At 33.1% G+C, this 18866-nt stretch overlaps 2 protein-coding genes across 6 annotated transcripts in view; one reads left to right on the forward strand and one right to left on the reverse strand.

The window, feature by feature from the left end:
* LOC148936937 (uncharacterized) overlaps window positions 1–16977 on the forward strand; it is a 48317-nt gene extending 31340 nt beyond the window's left edge. Inside the window, exons 1-4 of one of the 5 annotated variants that reach the window (XR_016138955.1) lie at window positions 11232–11370; window positions 11587–11716; window positions 13879–13994; window positions 14607–16457. The gene's annotated coding sequence lies outside the window, so the exon portion shown is untranslated. Of the gene's footprint in view, window positions 1–10652; window positions 10896–11231; window positions 11371–11586; window positions 11717–11790; window positions 13787–13878; window positions 13995–14606 lie in introns of those variants that run through there. The other 4 variants (XR_016138956.1, XR_016138954.1, XM_089075747.1 and 1 more) reach the window with 4 other exon arrangements.
* LOC105423836 (uncharacterized) lies at window positions 778–4146 on the reverse strand. Its single transcript, XM_011633752.3, has 2 exons — window positions 1007–4146; window positions 778–893 (listed from the first exon to the last, which is right to left on the reverse strand). The coding sequence occupies exon 1, from the start codon at window positions 1459–1461 to the stop codon at window positions 1018–1020; it is 444 nt and encodes a 147-aa protein (XP_011632054.2). The 5' UTR covers window positions 1462–4146; the 3' UTR covers window positions 778–893; window positions 1007–1017.
* Window positions 16978–18866: the final 1889 nt, after the last annotated feature.

Below are 18866 nucleotides of genomic sequence, written 5' to 3' on the forward strand. Positions count from 1 at the left end.
GCTGACCATTTGCTCTTAAAATTCGTCAACTGATTGCATCCATAAACAGGTATATTGTTGTATTCGTTACGTATCCTATTTCGATGTCAGCAAATATATGGCAAATATATAGCAACACATGCAATGCATTAGTTCACTCAATATACTATATTACACTTGGCTATCTGAGATGTATAACTAACGAGTTATAATTAGTAAAACTTGATTCATTTATGTGTTACGTCTTACGTACTCCATGATTCCTCCCTTTCGAACCATTTTGAAAGGTCTCGAACAATCTCGAAGGTTCCTCGGTGAAAAACTATATTGCTTATTTCTCTTAAACAAATATTCTCGGCACCGACAAAACGAGAAAGCCTAATAAAGATAAAAATTTATCTAGCGGATTTATAACATAGAGCAATAATTAATCAAAATTCCATCATGTAACGAAAGTCGTAAACCTTTTTTATCTTATTTGAAAATTTATTTTTCCCCCTCGGGGCGGAGACTTAACTAATCCAGAAAGGCCGAGAAGTATTTTTCGGGATATGTACTACTTTAGCAGATAAGTTAATTTTAATACGCTAAACGGCCATTAAAACCTAAAATCCAAAAATTTAATTAGGTGTAAAGACCACCCTAGAACTTCCCCGTCCCTCCAAAAAACCCTATATAAACGATAACTCCAACCGGATCTCTCTGTCTCTGCTATCCCGAATTTTCACCGTGCTCCTTGGAACTTCGCCCGTGTTGTCTGCAGTTCTCGAACGTTTTTTTTTTAATTTTATTTCACAATTTTAATCCAGTGAGTGTGTTCCGGTGGAGTGCCATCACAATACATCCAAAAGTAAGTCAAATTTTTCATTCCCTTTTTCGGTTTCCTTCCGCGATTCGTATCTTCGCAACCCAATCTAAACATTCACAAAATTTAATAGTGAACAACCAACGAGTTAACCGCAAAATCATAAGGCGTCTACGGCAGGAGACTAAATAGCGAACGCGAAGCCTGTTAGATCAGACTTACCGAGAATTCCTTCATTCTATCAACCCTAGCGTCGGAACCTCGCTATCGTCCAAGGCCGGATCATGCGTTTCTCCAGTAAAAGAACCTACGATACGTGTTTCTTCCCCTTCACTATCACGAGTCTCAACGCCTCGCACTCCGTCCTTCGTTCTCCGAAGAACCTCTCCCTCACCTTCGCGAGTCTCAATACGCGAGCCTCGCGTTCCATCGCCATCTCGTCCAGAAACTCTACCTTCACCTGCGAGTTCTACATCGAGCGTGGAATTCATTGGAGAAGTTCCACCAGTACCACCGGTATTCTTCGGAGAAGAACTCACGTTCCAAGACATCTTATCCCAATTCCCCGTAACCACCGAGACTCTCTCTCCTGAAACAGATTTATTATAGGTCCCCCATATCATCAATCTAATCGAATTCCGAAATTTTGTAACTACGAACCGTCCTGATAACATCATCACTGTATTAATCCCCGGAGTTCCTCATCCATTTCTAGTCCCTGCCTTTCTTTTTTTTATAAGATATTCCCTCCATTGACTATTAAAATCTCAGCTAAATTTACACACACCTTTCTTCTTCCCCTTTATCCTCAAAACACACACACACACACACACACACACACACACACAAAGAAATAACTACATTCGTTCTTAAAACATTAATCATAAGTTATTATTATTATTTTTATTTTTATTTTTTGTACGTATCTTCTAACGAACTTTTACTCAGATTTGTTTGTAATACTATGTAATATTATGTAGTCAATCTATAATATTATTATTTTTTTTTTTTTAATGTAACTTTCAATGAACTTTTACTCTAATTTGTTTGTAATATTGTATTTGTTTTATTTTATTTTATTTTTAATTAAAATTCGATGTTAAGAATAAAATTCGTGTTTTTCACTTAAATTAAGACCTCGACCATTCCAGCAATCGAAGATCGCACAAGGTCCCGAGTTAGAAGGATTGAATTCTTTGATTCGAATTAACGGACCAACGTTCTCACCGTTCTCGAGGGGAGTGCTATAGTGTTGCAACGTGACGTTGACCTCATTTCGAGAACCTTAACACGTGAGCGACTTGTTCTAATCGCCTACCGCAAGAGGTCGGCAAGTGAGCACTGCTCGCGGGTGCTCAATACCCGCGGGCAACAGTCGAGCGCACTGGGGCTAGCATTAGGCAGCTAGCAATAAAGTGAGGAGAGGGGATAGCAGGAACGTTTGTTCGTTGAACGTGCTATTCAAGGAGTAAAAAAATATTGTGTTGCACAAATTCAGACTCAGAATTAACATAAATTAGTAACTATCTATATTTTAAATAAACCATTCTTACAATAATATTAAGTAAGCAACTCGTATAACATTTAATCAATATTTGATTCATATTCAGTTTTCCGATATTATATACGATATATCAGATGTTATCGTTTTGGCACAACTTAAACGAATTATTGCATTTAAATGTGAATCTGTTAACTGTCGCGTAATCGTGATTTATTTAATTTCATAATAGAAAATAATTGTTCACATGAATATGTAGAACCAAACATACTCATTATTTTTGCATCATGTAGTCAAGGAAAACGTTCTTGAGATATATATGAATAAAATTGTACGATGTCAGTAATTCTATCAAAACGATTTTTAAGAGCAGTGTCACATTTTAAATCTATTAATTCTAATTGTATATCTGCGGGAACAATATTAATATCAACAGTAAAGGTATCATAAAAATAAGTAAGTCTTCTTCTAAAATATTTCCCTAAACCGACAATCGAATTCATTATTAATAATTGAAGTGAATTTATATAAATTTATATAATTTATTTAAAAAATATTTATATAAAAATTTATATAAAATTTATATAAAATAAAATTTATATAAAAAAAAGAATATATATTCTTCATATTGCTTATCTTGAATGTGCATGGCAACAGATAATAAATTTGAAAAATGCAACAACTGTCGAGATTGAAATTGATTGATCCATAAATTGTTTCATTTTAAAAGATCTAATTTGATCAAACATATGAATAATTAATTTATCTTTGCCTTAAGAGTAATTTAATGTATTTAAATGATTAGTGATATCCGCAAGAAAGCCGCGAGATTGGCAATCCAGGAAGGCTGTGATAATTCAGGCACAGACTTATCTTTCATTTCTAAAAATATAATTATTTCTTCGTTTAAATGAAAAAAACGCTGAAGAGTTTTACCTCGACTAAGCCATCGTGTTTTGCAAAAATAGAAGATGTCTGTATAACCTGACTCTAAAGAAGATAAAAATTCGAAATTGACGATGATTCAATCCAGTAGTTATAATAAAATTTACAACTTTGATTACAATTTTCATTACTTCATCATACTTTAAAGATTTTGCACATAAATGCCTCTTGATGGTACAATAGATCGAATGTATTTCTTTGATTGTGCTAGTTTAGACTTTAAACGTCCTACGAAGTCCATATTGTGTCCAATCATTGCTGCAGCACCATCAGTAGCAACTTAATTTAAGAAATTAATTTATCTCAAGATAGATTTATGTTTTCTATTGCTTCTTCAACGCTAAACAATATATCTTCTCCAGTCGTAGTACCTTTCAGAGATATTATATTTAAAAGTATTCCTCAGTAATAGAGAGGTTGCTATTCACACCACGAATAAAAATTGCCAATTGTGCAATATCAACGATATCAGTGCTCTCATCGAGAGCTAATGAAAAAGCAATAAAATTGTTTGCTTTTAGTACCAATTGTCGCTCGAGATCTTCAGCTAATTTTTCAATGCGACGTATTACAGTTCGAGAAGAGAGACTAATTGATTTAAATTTATTAATATCATTAGGATATATTGTTCCTGCAGCAATTTCTAAACATTGTTTGACAACTGGACCAATGCTAAATGGACGTGATTCACGTGCAATAAGATGAGCAATTTTGTAACTGGCATACAATGTAGGCTTATTTAATTCCGATTCTTCTTCCTGTATTAGAATAATATCTTTATTAAATATAATGTACCTGATAAAAAATTTTTTATGTAAAAACACACATATATATATATATATATGTGTGTTTTTATATATATATATATATATATATATTTATACATGTTTATATACATATATGTTCTTATACGAAAAATTTTTTTACCGGGTATAATTAAATATAATGAATTAAATTAAAACTGACTACAGTAAAAAACGTATATTTTATATTATAATAGTATGTATATTATGAAAATTACTTTATTGTTAGAAACAGCTGATTTTAAATCGTGCAAAAGTTAAATTCGCTCCGATCCTTCTATCTTGTCATAAGTGACTCCATGTTTTGTGTTATAATGTCTTCCGACATTATATTTCTTTGAATTCATAATGATTCTACAGATCAAACATTGCGTTTGATTATCATGCTTCATTATGAACCACTTCTCTTCCCATGAAGAACTGTCCGAACTTGAACTTAAGATTCTTTTCCTTTGATTATCCGTTACAAACGTTAAATTATAAGATTGCAAGTGTCTGACTGTTCTAGACATGAGACAATTTGATTATACTCTTGCTTATTATTGTTTTTCTTTTATTTTGAGCGTTTAGCAGATTAATATTAGCAGATGTTTATTTTGAAATTGTTGGAAGTTTTCTTCGTAGAAAAAGGATTATTCTTCTGGATTTAAAAATATAATTTTAAAGCGCTAAGTTAAACGTGATATATGTATTCATAATTTTATGATTGTATTGTAAGTTTATATTTTAATACATTGTTATTGTTTATATTATTGTTTTATTTTCTTTGTTATATTTAAATTTTTGTTAAACATATTTAAATGTATTAATTATATAATTTTTAATTTAGCACAAATTTTGACAACTTACAATATTTAAAAATAGAAATAAGCATTTTAATTAAAATTTTCCTATAATGAATGCTTATTATTATTATTATTAGGATAATCAAAACATGCTAGAGCATATTTCTTTATTTGACTAATAAAAAAATTAACTAAATATAAGTTGAATTCATAAGAATTTATGCATTTTAAATCCTATATATATTACAATATATTTTTGCATATTTCACCTTTAAATGGTTTTTTTATAACAGCTAAACTGTTATAAAAAAATTTTATGATGTTACAAAGATTCAAATACTAGTAGTTTAAGACTACACTATCGTTCATATATATACGCAATGCTATTTTTGTAAGTGTAAAATGCGGAACTTTATCCCAAGGTACTAAAAATGTTAGATGCGCTCCTGAAATGTGAACACAGGCGAGCGTTCGCGGGCGCCCGTGCTCAATTTCAGCATTTTGCCGACCCCTGGCCTACTGCGTGAGGAACGAGAGCTTGCCTGTACGTCCTCTCCTAGATTTCATTGTTTTAAATAATAAATTCTTCATCTTTTGAATAAAAAAATCCTGGGACGTAACATATATATAACGCATTTTTAATAAATAATTGTTGATAATCCTGACATTATCCTGACACAATCCTGAAACGTATTTGAAAATATCATAATATATTCAGACCCAAATAGCAAGATGACATCATTATGACGATGATTTAAGATTATTTTTCGTCATTCGTCGTCATTAAATAATGACGTAAAATAAACATTCGTAACATTTGTTACGAAATATTATCATCATAAATATATCGTCATTTAATCGTCATTTTTCAGACATTTTTAGACATTTTTAGACATTTTTAATGAATAAATAATGAAACATTATTAATTACTATTTTTTTTAATTAACTATAATATATAAATAAGAAAAATATTTCCCATATTTAATACAATTATTAACAAATTCAAACAAATTTAAACAAGTAAGCAAAATATATATATAACAATTTTCATAAGGAAAATGAATCTCATTAAATATAATATAGGTTCACAGCTCTATATATGTAATTAAATTATTTACAAAAATTACATGTGCAATCGAGATTTTAAAATTAAGACTATATAACAATATAGTAACATTCATCGACCAGATTTATTATATTTTAAGTCGAGATTCTGTAATCACTTATTTCATCATTTCAATAGCAGGTTTCAACCCAATACAGAGGTTAAGCGACGTTGCAGAATCTCCAAATGACTGATGGGTAACCGATTTTAAAAACATGCAGTGATACGAGATAAAAGACATTTCATCATTTTCTCTCTTTTTTTTTTATTTTTTATTTTTTTTCACTTATTTTTCGTAAGGGGTGTCACATATATTATAGATTTTCATTTCAGTATTAGTAGTCAATATCGGAACGCAATCGTTTTCAGAATGTCTCTAAAGTCATCCTGAAGTCATCCTAAAGTCGTCTTAAGAAAGTCCTTAGAATAACCTAAGACTGAGTGGAGAACGTACTGAGGACGTAATGAGACGCTCATTTGCTAATCCACAGGACAGCCTGTTTACATTTCAGGATCAGACCATAAGGTAGTCCTCATAGGTAGTCCTCAGGAATCCGGTTCATCTAATAGAACGTCCTGAGGACATCCTCGTGTTATTAGGACACTTTCTAACTCGAAGCAAGGAAACTCGGGTTAGCCGAACTCGGGGGGGGGGGAATTCATTGAGTTCGGCTGAAAAAAAGACATTTTTCTTTGCGGAATTTAGGAAGGAATTCAAGTGATTTTTGTTTTCGGGATTCTATTGATGGGCAAACGTGTATTTTTAAGATATTGATACGGGCTCTGATGTCTGAATTTTTAATAATAATTTTATTAAATCGAATTGATAGTTTTGGGTTAGGAGTAGGAAATTGAAATATACTACAAGCGAAGAAGTTCCTATTGACTTTAAGATTGTCATTAGGATAAAGCTTGGTAAATATTCATTGGATTTCCCCTTATACATAGCAAAAATTAGTAATGCATTTTAGGGGCGGATCTTCTCTCTAAAGTTGAACAAAATAAAGTCTTTGATTTAGCTTTTGACGAGGTTAAAGAAGGAAAAAGTTTTTCTCGTTCGCGGATAAGCGATCCCATTAGTAAAGTTCCAGAATTCTTGAGAGAAAAGTTAAATATTTCGCAAAAAACGTGTTTTGCTGAATTTATTATTGAGTTTCAGGATCTTCTCTGAAAATATTGTAGCAGGAAATTGCTCAGTAATTAAGCATTCTATTACACTTGGGAAATCTAACCTATTAAACAGGTTCTTAGGCGAATTTCTTTGCAAATGCGTGATGAGGTGGAGAAGATTCTTGAGGAAATAAAGCAACAAGATGTAATTGAGGAATCTCGTCTTTGGATATTTCCTGCGGTTATAGTGATAAAGAAAGATAGAACCTTGAGATTTTACGTTGATTATAGGAAACTCAATGCCACCAAGAAGGATTCTTACCCCCTTGCCCAGAATTGATGATCTTCTTGATCGGTTATCTGGGAATCTCCTGGGAATTTCCTGATTTTCTATACTTGATTTAAAAACTGCCAGGTAAAATTGCACTCTCAGGATAAGGAGAAGATGGCATTTTCCATAGGCAATAGTTATGGCAATTCACTGTTATGCCTTTTGAACTGTTTAATGCTCCAGCAACTTTTGAGCGATTAATGGAGAAGGTTCTTCATCAAGTATTAAATAAAAAAATCTATTTAATCTATCTAGTTGTTATTTACAAGCAAACGGGCAAAACTTGTTAGCAAATCTTTTGAGGGAATGAATTAATTTTCGGAAAGTCTTTCTTCGTTTGAGATCGGCGAATTTGAAGATTAATCCAAAAAATGTTCTTTCTAAAAAGGTAAAATATTTAAGCCATAAAGTTTCTAGGAAAGGAGTTTCAACAGATCCTGAGAATATTGCTTGTGCAACATTGGCCTGTTCCTCAGAATAAGAAGCAGGTGCATAGCTTCCCTAATAGCACAATATTCTGGTGCAATATTGGAAAATAATGTAAATCCAATATTATGTATTGGGTGTGAATTGATCTTCAACATTGGTACAACATTACAAGGTGGACGCTTGCTCTTATTTAGCCAATATGTCAAAGCAATAATATTGGTCCAATAACATTGAGAATTTTGAATAAAATATGATAAAATATGATAAATCTGATTAATGAATGTTACTATATTGTCGTACAAATAGTCTCAATTAAAAAAAAAATATATATATATATATATATATATAAATGTACATACATGTATAGTAAATACATATTTATTAGTAATGTTTTACATATGTAAAATATAAATATTACAAAGATTTCTTTTATTTAAATAAAAGTATTGCATTTTATATTAAAAAGAAAGAAAATCTTAAGTTGATATATAATAATTATTTACATTGTAACGGTATATCCCTGCATGGTTAACTAATGAGTGGTATGGAGGTAGGGATATAGATTGGGAGCTCGGAAATGTTCGGTTGCCGGGTTCGGTAAAAAAAATTCGCAGACGCTTGGGTTTAATAAAAATCAAATAATTAATTTTAGTCAGCTATGTAAAGTTACTTTTAAAACAGAGAATGTTTCTGACTCGCAGCGTAGCGTCGTCCGCATATGTCTCGTTTGCAAATATCTCGATTGTGATATTTGCAGCGCGGTTGTACAGTAAATGCGATGATGATAGTCGCCGGATTGCGCGTGAATCGGATACGCAGCGCGTTGCTAGACAACTGGGCCCGCGTGTTGTCAGGCGTTCGGACGCACAAGTTGCTAGGCAACCACGGACGCTTTTGCGACACGTGTACATTAAAAGAAAAATCCGAGAACGCTCCGACTTTTCGTGCGTGAGGAAACGAAAAGTACCGAGAATGCTCGGTATTCCGCCGAAGGAAAGTGAAAAGTCCGAGAACGCTTTGATTTCTTCATGTAAGATGAGGCGAGGATACCGCGAGAATACCGGTATCCTGTAGAAGAAAAGCTCGAGAACACTCCGATTTTTCGTATAAGATTAGAACGTGAATACTGAGAACGCTCAGTATTCAGTACGAGAAGATTCTCGTGTCGTTCGGATCGGATCGGTGATTTCGGAAGCGGACGGATGATCGGACAAGTCTGGTTGTCTTTGCAAAATTTGCTGGATTTATATACCCATTTGTGTGTTGACGCGTCAACACGCGATTTGTTAAAATTGTTTAAAAGATCAGCTGATCTGTCACGTCGTCGGCGCGTGACTGATCCGCGACGCGCGTGTATTGTTCGATCGCAGTCGAGAATGTTCAGGCGGCCTCGCGGCGGATGACGTGGGCCGTATAGCAAGTGCTAGTAACGGAGCTTTTACATATGCTCCGTTACAACACATTTATCCTATAGGCATTTCCAATGTAAACGCAATATAACATATATTGGCAGCATATTACTATTTCTTCTGTCATCAATATTCGCATAAAGCTGGGAGATCTTGGCCAATGCACTTCCAATGTAAACGCAATAGTATGTAATTATTGGGCATTGTAACATTAGTAATACATTTGCATTTATTCCATATTTCATAATATTGATTTTCCATTGGGAATTAACAATGTACTATTGTACCCCGGATGGATTACAACGTTAATATCAGGGATAGTCGGGTTCGTCAAGTCTAAAGAGTTGGAACTCCGAGCAGAATCAAAGGAATGTAGGGGTCTTCTTGAAATCACTGACACACACTTTCCTTTTATTCGATTGATTTATTTTAACAAGAGTACAAACACGTAATATTACAACCGTTATATTTCTCATACATGATTAAGCGTTGTCGGGTGGCTCGGCGCGTCTCGCGTTACTCTGACGATCGAAAACCGAGTATGACACCTGAGATGCTGATAATACGGCTTGCGTGAACTTCGCGACGGGATTCGGTAATATCTTACACGATTTTTATAATTTTGATTCCGAACTTACAATTTCGACTCCGAATGACTCCGCATTCCCGTTCTCGTGTAGTCGATTATATCTGAATGTATAGAATTATATAGAACTGATCGATGCCCGATCAGCATTTGGTCCGGTTGCATCAATTGATCGCAATATTGATTAATCAATATCACGTCCGGTTTGATCAGCAAATTGAGGAATTTGCTGATCGGCTTCGCGCAATGATATGTGGCGCGTTTCTTCGTCTTTCGAAAGACTGATCGCATTTTTTGTGATATTACACTTCTGATATCTTTCGAAAGACGTTTTTCGAAATTTACTGTACTACTTTTATTATTAGTTGTAGATCCGACTACAACAGTACTCTCAACATAACCAATATATCGCCAATGTTGAGCCAATGCATTGTGCTATTAGAGTTCTCAGGATTTTGTTCGTATTACAAGAAATTTATGAAAAGTTTTTCTTTGTTGCTAAACCTTTGTTTTTTAACGGAAAATCAGTGTAAATTTACATGGAGTGAACGATGTCAGGAGGCATTTAACAAGTTAAAACAATTCTTGATTTCTTTTATTTTATCCTTTCCAAAACAAGGAATTTTATTCTTGATCCTGATGCTTCTAATCAGTATTGACGCTGTTGTGTCTTAAATACAAGAAGGTAAGAAAAGGTCATCGTATATTATAGCTGTGTCTTTAGCAAAACAGAAAGGAATTACTATGTGACTCGTCGCGAGTTATTAACAATTATAGATTCTTTGAGAAATTTTCATTATTATTTGTATGGACGAGAGTTTTTAGTTAGACTTACTATTTTTCTTATGATTGATGTTTTTTAGGGAATTGGAAGGACAGTTGGCTCGTTGGTTGGAACATCTTCAGGAATATAATTTTGAAATTTTACATCGTGCAGGAAAATCTCATGGGAACGCTGATGCGTTATTTAGACGTATAAAGAATGTCTGCAATTATTGCAGTATGGTTGAGAAGAAATAAGAAGAAATTAAGAAGAATTATGTAGGGAGAATTAAAAATTTTGAAAAAATGGAACCAAAAGATTGGAGAACGGCGCAATTGGAATATTAATGGGAGCACCCATTAATATTCTTCATGGGAAGGAATTGAACAGACGTCTTCTTCAACAGGAAATTGTTTCAAGGAATATTTTTGCAAAAATTTATTAGTCCCAATGGGATTATTTTGTTCTTCGGGATGGAGTTCTTTGCAGAAGATGGGAGTCTCCAGATTTAAAAACATTTATTTTTCAAACAATTGTTTTGGAAAAAATGGTTCAGCAAATTTTGAGGGAGGCACATGATTCTCCAACTAGAGGACATTTTAATGTCAATAAAACTTTGACAAAAATTCGAAAGGTTCTTCTGTAAACCTGTAAACAAGATGTGGAAAGGTCTTTCGGAAAAGAGGAAAAAGGGAAATCTCTTCAAATTTATAATGTGTTCCTTTTGAAAGAGTGCCAATGGATGATTTCTTGGTCCTTTGCTGATTTCTGCTTCCGGAAACAAGTATTTGTTGGTTGTAACAGACTTCACTAAATGGGTAGAGATCTTTCCTCTTAGTGTCGGTCCACAATAGGTGATTTAAGCTTTAAGAAATAAGAAATTGACCAATTATAATCGAATATGAAAAGAATACTCGACTATGATTAGTCAATTTCTTACGGCTTAAAGATTAAATACTTATTGTGGACCGACACTTAAAAACATTAAAATACGATTGCTGAAACCTTTGTAAGTCAGTTATTTCTAAACATAGTGTAAAACTGAGTTACTGCCTGAAGCACAAGACATGCGGATGTGCTATGCGAGATGCTGCTCGATGTGAACTGTGTCGTACTTCTGCACATGCTCTCTCCGTTTCAGTGTTGATGATTGACAGCTCTTTAGTAAGTATTACCTCGTTTCTTTTAGCGATGATATAAATATATATACGTTCGTAATAATTATTATTTTATAAGAGGATCCTAAAGTGATGGGAATTATCGACATATTACAGTGTACCAAAGAACTTTTTATTGGCTTGATAGATTGAAAAATCCTTTCAGGCAATTAAAATACGCACAAAAAGAATGTGCGGAATGATCGATTTAACGAATAAATAAGAAAAAAATTTAAAAATTCACTTAATTTTAGCTCGTACAGCTGTCACATCAGATCTTCGTTTTCTTAATACAAAAATTCTACAGCTCGTATATACAAAATAAGTGCGTCCCGCACTTTGGACTAGATGTATAAATAATACTATATTTTTGGATTTATGATTGAAAGCTTAGAAAAAAAGTTTAACACTTGAACAGATTGTGTATCATTTTACGCGTATATATTGTTACAACCGAGCGGTGTTCCGCTCGACGCTACCCTCATATTGATTTCCAACCTGAAGATCGTTTCTTGCTGACGCGGTTGTTAAGCGGTTGTCAAGTGGTTGTTGTGGTGAAAGAGTCAATGGCGCGCGAATTTGAGCCGTGTCGCGGTGAATTCTTATTTAATTGTGAAAGCTCTTGTTATTGTTCCCGTGCTTCAGTACATAATAAAGTTTGTGTTTCTTTCCTAAAACTGTCTCTTCCTTCCCTGGCGCGAGTGTAGCGCGAGTGAGCCCGCCGCGAGCGCGACAATATGCTTGGCGCAGGTATAAAATGATAAGTAGAGCAGTAATTGTAGTTGACAGATCTTGCGATAGATGGAAGCTTTCCTCTGCGCTGCAGAGGAAAGACAAGGACAAACGATTTACGGGATCGATAAAACGTTCAATAAACTTACTTGCTAAAATAAAGTGAATTTAATTTTTTATCGATTTTCTCATTAATTCGTCCATCCCATACTTCATTTTTGTGCGTATTTCAATTGCATAAAAAGATTTTGTAATCTATAAAGCCAATTCAAAAATTCATGCCGGCTGTAATATGTCGATAATCTCAATCAGTATTTTTGATAAAAACAGTCAACATATAACTTTGTGTTTTGGTAATATTATATTAGAAGCGTTTTTGAAACAGTTTGTTGTCTTGAAATCTGTTTAAAAATTTCTTCTGATATAATTTTATTGTTATTTTGTTGTTTATTAAAAAATGTGATATTTCTGGACACACATTCAAAAATAATAAGTTTATATATTCTCTATTACCTCTTGAACATTATCGGTGTTGTTTCGAAATATTTTCAATGCACAACTCTGGTAAAAATTATGGACAGAGTCGGACAAAAATGGATATGATTTCTATCGGCTAAACTATAAGCTTATCTTTACCTGTATAGATAGCTAACAGAAATCGATAGAAATCTTGTCTGTTTCTGTCCGATTCTGCCCGTCATTTTTATCAGGGAAACTGGCAAAGAACATTTAGTTGGCATATTATCAACATATGCATTCGTTATTTGGCATATGTTGCCGTCATGTTGTTAACATGCTATTGGGGTGACACCTGTTTGATCACGTCCCGATTGCTAGCCACTCACAGCGCTTGAACAGTGGAAAAATTCTAGGCGCCAGTGCGTCTCTGTGAGTGGCTAGTGATAAATGATCCGAATGATAACGAATTGCTTTCAAGTTGTCGCCAATTTGCTATCAACATGTTGATAATTGCGGATGACAAATTGACAACGAGTTGTTGTTAAGTTATGAATAGTAGATTGATGCTGACATATTGCCGATTTGTCATTATTAAAATTACCATTCCATTGAGTTCAATGCGACAGACATAATGCTGTCTCACCTTGTCCCGAGTTTGTTTAAATTAATTGTTGCAACGACTTTCGGCTATGTGACAACAAAACATTGAAAACATTTGAAACATTTTACTACTAGGTTATAACCAACTTATAGTCGACAAATGTCCCAACTATAGTCGGCTACAAGTTAGCCATATCAGTCGACTTAGATCGATTTTATGACAACTATAAACCAACATTTTTTCTTTAGTTATGGCGACTAGGTTGACTTTTACATTTGTGTATGGGTAATAATATAGAAATTAAATATAATGTTCTCTCTCTCTTTCTCTCTCTCTCTCTCTCTCTCTCTCTCTCTTTCTCCTTTTTTTTATTTCAGGTGATGCAGGAAATATTTGCAGAAATCGTGGGTGTAACCATTAACAGTGGCTGGATCTCATGTTGACAAAATTGAAAAAGAAGAACAAGAGGTCCAGAAAAAATGATCAGAAAAATGTAAGATTAAATATATGTCCACATAAAGAAAATATATAAGTGAATATTCTATAATTATAATTTTAGATATTAAAAAAAGGAAATTAAGTACAATTATAGAGCAATATATAGCTGATAATAAGGAAGAACAAAAGAAAAGAAGAAAAATTCGAGAAAAACAGCATAATGAAAAAATGGTTATGTTTAAACGGATTGAGAATTTAATAGGAAGATTATTAGAAAAAAAATGATTAATGTTATGTACGGCTAGCAAAAAATGAACCAAAGTTTTTATTTTATGTTAGAAAGTTTGTTAAGAGTTTATGTTAAGTTGTTTGAAACTGATGATGAAAATTTATTTTTGTGAATATCGAAACTGCAGCCAAAATAGTATAATTATAGAAATGGATATATATCACAATCATAGTTATATCTAGTTAAGTTTATTAAAATACTAGATATTTATATAATAGATTTGTTTTAATTATTGTTTTAATACTATTGGAAGTAACTCCGCCTAGATTATGTCGAGTTCGACGCGCCTAGCTGATCCCAAGCCCAGATAAAAAAAGAGGGTTTACGGGCGAGATTAGCAGCCTATCCATGGTAAAAAAAACTCCCCATTGCTTTCAGAACCAACAGTGTAGCCTCGGAAAGGACTGGAAACTTCGTTGACGATCTGGTAAGATCAAGAACTCCCGGAAAGACTCAAACGATAACAGGAGAGCTGGACATCGACATCGCAGGAACAATAATAATCCTAAAGGCCATATCAGATTAGCAGTTGCCCGGCCCGGTTGCCGGTTGATGATTCTACTATTATCAATCACATTGACCAGGACCTGCTACATTGTGATTGATTGAAATAGCATTGTCAACCGGCAACCGTAGCCGCGCAACCGCTAGTCTGATATGACTACCTTAATAGAAGCTGCATGTTGGGAATATTAGGACGAAGTCCTAGAAAAAGAAGAGGAAGAGGAAGAAGAGAAAGAAGAGAAAAAAGAGAAAAAAGAGGAAGAAGAGGAAGAAGATTATTGAATGTGTGTGTGTGTGTGTGTGTGTGTGTGTGTGTGTGTGTGTGTGTGTGTGTGTGTGTGTGTGTGTGTGTGTGTGTGTGTGTGTGTGTGTGTGTGTGGGCGCGCGCGTACATAAGTGTGTATATACACATAATGACATAATTATTCTTTCATTATTTTTTGTAGAACATTAAACCATTTAAGTAAAACAAGCATTTTTAACTTATACATTATATAAGTTCTTTTAACATATAAATTTAAACGATATGTCATGAACATATTTTTTAATATTCTTTCAATCAAATATTTATCGCCACATATAAAGCATATATGGCGTCATTTTGATTAGTTTTATTCTAATAGAAATAATTTAATAAATGCTTAAAAGAGATGGACGAAGAGTCTCCGTTTGAAAAAGATAAGATTCTTCACTTATATGAAACTAAAATTTCTAATTAAGATTCCTTTCCATTAATGGAAAAATTGAAGGAGATTAAAAATCAAAGAGTAATAAATCTAACAAAGTCTTGAATTATAAATTAAATTCAATTAAATACAAAATTAATTATGCAAATGTTATTCAAATAAATAAGAAAGACTTACATTACAAAATCTATAAAATTTATTATCTATTCGGATCAGAATAATATACAAATCGGTCTTAAGTCCCTGTCTTGGCATTGGCCCTATGGCCTAGCGGGAAAATCACGATCAAAAACCGCAAGCAAAGCAGTCTTCCTTTAAAATAAAATTAACATGATAGTCGGGCAAAACGAGAAAATCCTCCCACGACGTCCTTGCACAACTCTTCTTCATGAAAACTTAAAAAGAAATGAAAACAGAAACAGTAACTTCTGAAAAAATTTTATAAGGTAACTGTCCAATGGCGGTATTTCTAGTGTGTGCTGCTCTTAACGACATCAGTGCGGAAAAGTACGAGCATGTGCCGAAAGCTGATTGATCTTTCTGGAGCAATGCTCCATTTTTCGGAGCAAGCGAACATTATAACGGCCATCGTTACTCTCCTTCGAGCCGGCGTGGTGACTAGTCGCATCCGCGCGAGAGTCTGTCGTATAGTTGTCGAACAGTTATTGTATAATTAAGTCGAACAGTTGTTGTAAGAAAAGTCGACTTGTATAGAACTGAATAATCCGTCTCTCGTCGATTTGTTAAAATATAATTAAAGTGAGTTACTCCAAAAACTGTGTACAGAAATTGCCTGCCTGCCCGCCATTTCCTCCTTTGAACTGTCACGTGGCAGATACTCTGATTTCGGCTACCGCGCTCCATCCATTTGTGGCGGTCCCCCGCTCACACAAACTAATACCTAGCAGAAACACACACGAAAAAGTACCGTGGCCCGCATGGCGCAATGGTAGCGCTCGAGACTCATACACCTGAGGACCACAGGTTCGAAACCCACTGCGGCCAACATCTTTTTTCCGTCACCAAAAATTCTACATCATATCGTGGACAACGCTCCTCCATACACCAAGCCGCCACACATTCAAGACAGTTTAAAATAAAAGAACTCGGTCTATTAAAAAGTCGTTTATTTTTAAAAATTCAAAATTTAAGACTATAAAGGATTACAATCTTTTACTTTTTAATAGAATATTTTTTTTTAATTCAACATTTCCCTTCTTTGAACGAAAAGAACAATCAATACCTCCACAGGCTCCGATGCAAATTCACGACCTAATCAAAAAATCGAAACGGAATTCACTCATCTAAACGAAACCATCTAAACAGATGATTTTCCGAATATTCAGAAGAAACTTCGAAGAATATTAAATCCTATCCTCATCCTATCATCCTATATTACTCGAATGATCCTCCTATCTAAAACCAAAACATCGTGCCAAATTCGAAAAACATATGCACGTCCGTCCATGTTAAAAAAATCAGTTCATGTTAAAAAGTCATTGTAAAAGAATTTTCTTAAACTCAAAACCGCGCAAATGCAAATTAAAAAAAAAATAAAATTATTTCATGAAAGCAAAAAGAAATTAATGACTGGCCTGGCATTTGGCGCTGACATTCAGTCACCATTCGGACCGTTCCTTCGCCGAAAAAACAATCTTTCATTCAGAGTCGATCCGCAGCTTTTCTTTTCTGGAGGAACCGCTCGTCGCTTCATCGTGCTGTTGGTTCCTACCAGCGCACCGCCATATTAAAATTTGTCCGATCAATCTGTTCGATTCCCCAAAATCTCGCGGCGGGCATTTGCGAAATAAAACAAACCGCTTTGTTATAAAGAAGGAACTTTATTGATTAATCAAGAACAGAATTAAACGAATACTCGTAAGATGACAGCTGCTCGGCAGCTCTCTCTCAATCGACTTCTCTAAAACAAACAACATGTTGTCAAGAACATAGAAACATTCATGTCACACAGTAGGACCATACGAGAAAGGATGTTTCAAAAAAAACTATAGCCTTCAAATCTTAACCGATTTTTATGTTTTTTTTTTTTAATTAAAGCTTATTCAATTCTGCACAAAGTTGTCGAGGCCGATTTTTTAATTGGCTTTTTATTTTAAAATGGATATAAAATAGCAATCAAAAATAGAAAAACCGTGTTTCAAAAAAGGCTATAGCCTTTTTACAAAAATTTGAACTGATATCAATAAATTTTTTTTTTTTAAGTAAAAGCTAATGAAATTTAGAACAAGTTTATCGAGTCAAATTTCTATTTTTTGCTTTCTTTTTTTACTAAATTAGACATAAAGCAATTAGATATAGAAAATTTTCAATAAAACAGTACATAACTCTTTCTAATTAGGCTTGAAAAGAGCGATATTATTATTGTTATTAATTTTTTATTATTAATTAATATTAATTATTATTTTTTTAATTATATGAATTTTAATTTTTTTTAATTATGTAAAATAAAGTTTTAATTATTCATGAAGTAAATTTTAAACTTCTATATCCACTAAAGTTTTTTAAAGAAATTTACTATTACAGCATCAATTCACAAGATTCTCCTTCATGGGAAATGTATTATAGAATCATTTATAGTTCCAATAGGAGATCTATCTCAGGAGGCCCAAGAAGCACATAATAAAAATTTTAAACATTTCAGATAGTTTAATACGCGTAAACATAACAGATTTGCAACAAACGAAGATATCATAAATAAACTTTTGATTTCTTCAGATCCTTATATAAGTAGCCTTCGTACCAAATGGCAACATTCTTCAACTTTAGTAGATGTAGAAGCTCAAAATTTACTTCATGAATAATTAAAACTTTATTTTACATAATTAAAAAAAATTAAAATTCATATAATTAAAAAAATAATTAATAATAATTAATATTAATATTAATAATATTAATAATATTAATTAATAATAAAAAATTAATAACAATAATAATATCACTCTTTTCAAGCAGAATCAGAGAGAGTTATGTACTATTTTATTGAAATTTTCTATATCTAATTGCTTTATGTCTAATTTAGTAAAGAAAGAGAGTAAAAAAATAAAAATTTGGCTCTACAAAGTTGTTCTAAATTTTGTTAGCTTTCATTTAAAAAAAAATTTATTGATGTCGATTCAAATTTAGAGACTATAGCCTTTTTTGAAACACGGTTTTTCTATTTTTGATTGCTATTTTATATCTACCATTTTAAAATAAAAAGTCAATTAGAAAATCAGCTTCGACAACTTTGTGCGAAATTGAATAAGCTTTCATTAAAAAAATAAAAAAAAAAAAACATCAAATCGGTTAAAATTTGAAGGCTGTAGCTTTTTTTGAAACACGCTTTCTCGTGTAGCCCCACTGTGCGTCAGTAGGGAACGATCCTCTCTTTGAAGTATTGATTTTCGCGGTAACGACGAGCGGATCGCTCGTCGTAACTCGCTTGATC

The sequence above is a fragment of the Pogonomyrmex barbatus genome, unplaced genomic scaffold (genome assembly GCF_055798465.1).
Source record: "Pogonomyrmex barbatus isolate J1 unplaced genomic scaffold, ASM5579846v1 scaffold19, whole genome shotgun sequence".
Taxonomy (NCBI): domain Eukaryota; kingdom Metazoa; phylum Arthropoda; class Insecta; order Hymenoptera; family Formicidae; genus Pogonomyrmex; species Pogonomyrmex barbatus.

Excerpts from the sequence above, each read along its gene's own strand:
- LOC105423836 (XM_011633752.3), bottom strand. The coding sequence starts at position 1,461 with ATGATGTTATCAGGACGGTTCGTAGTTACAAAATTTCGGAATTCGATT.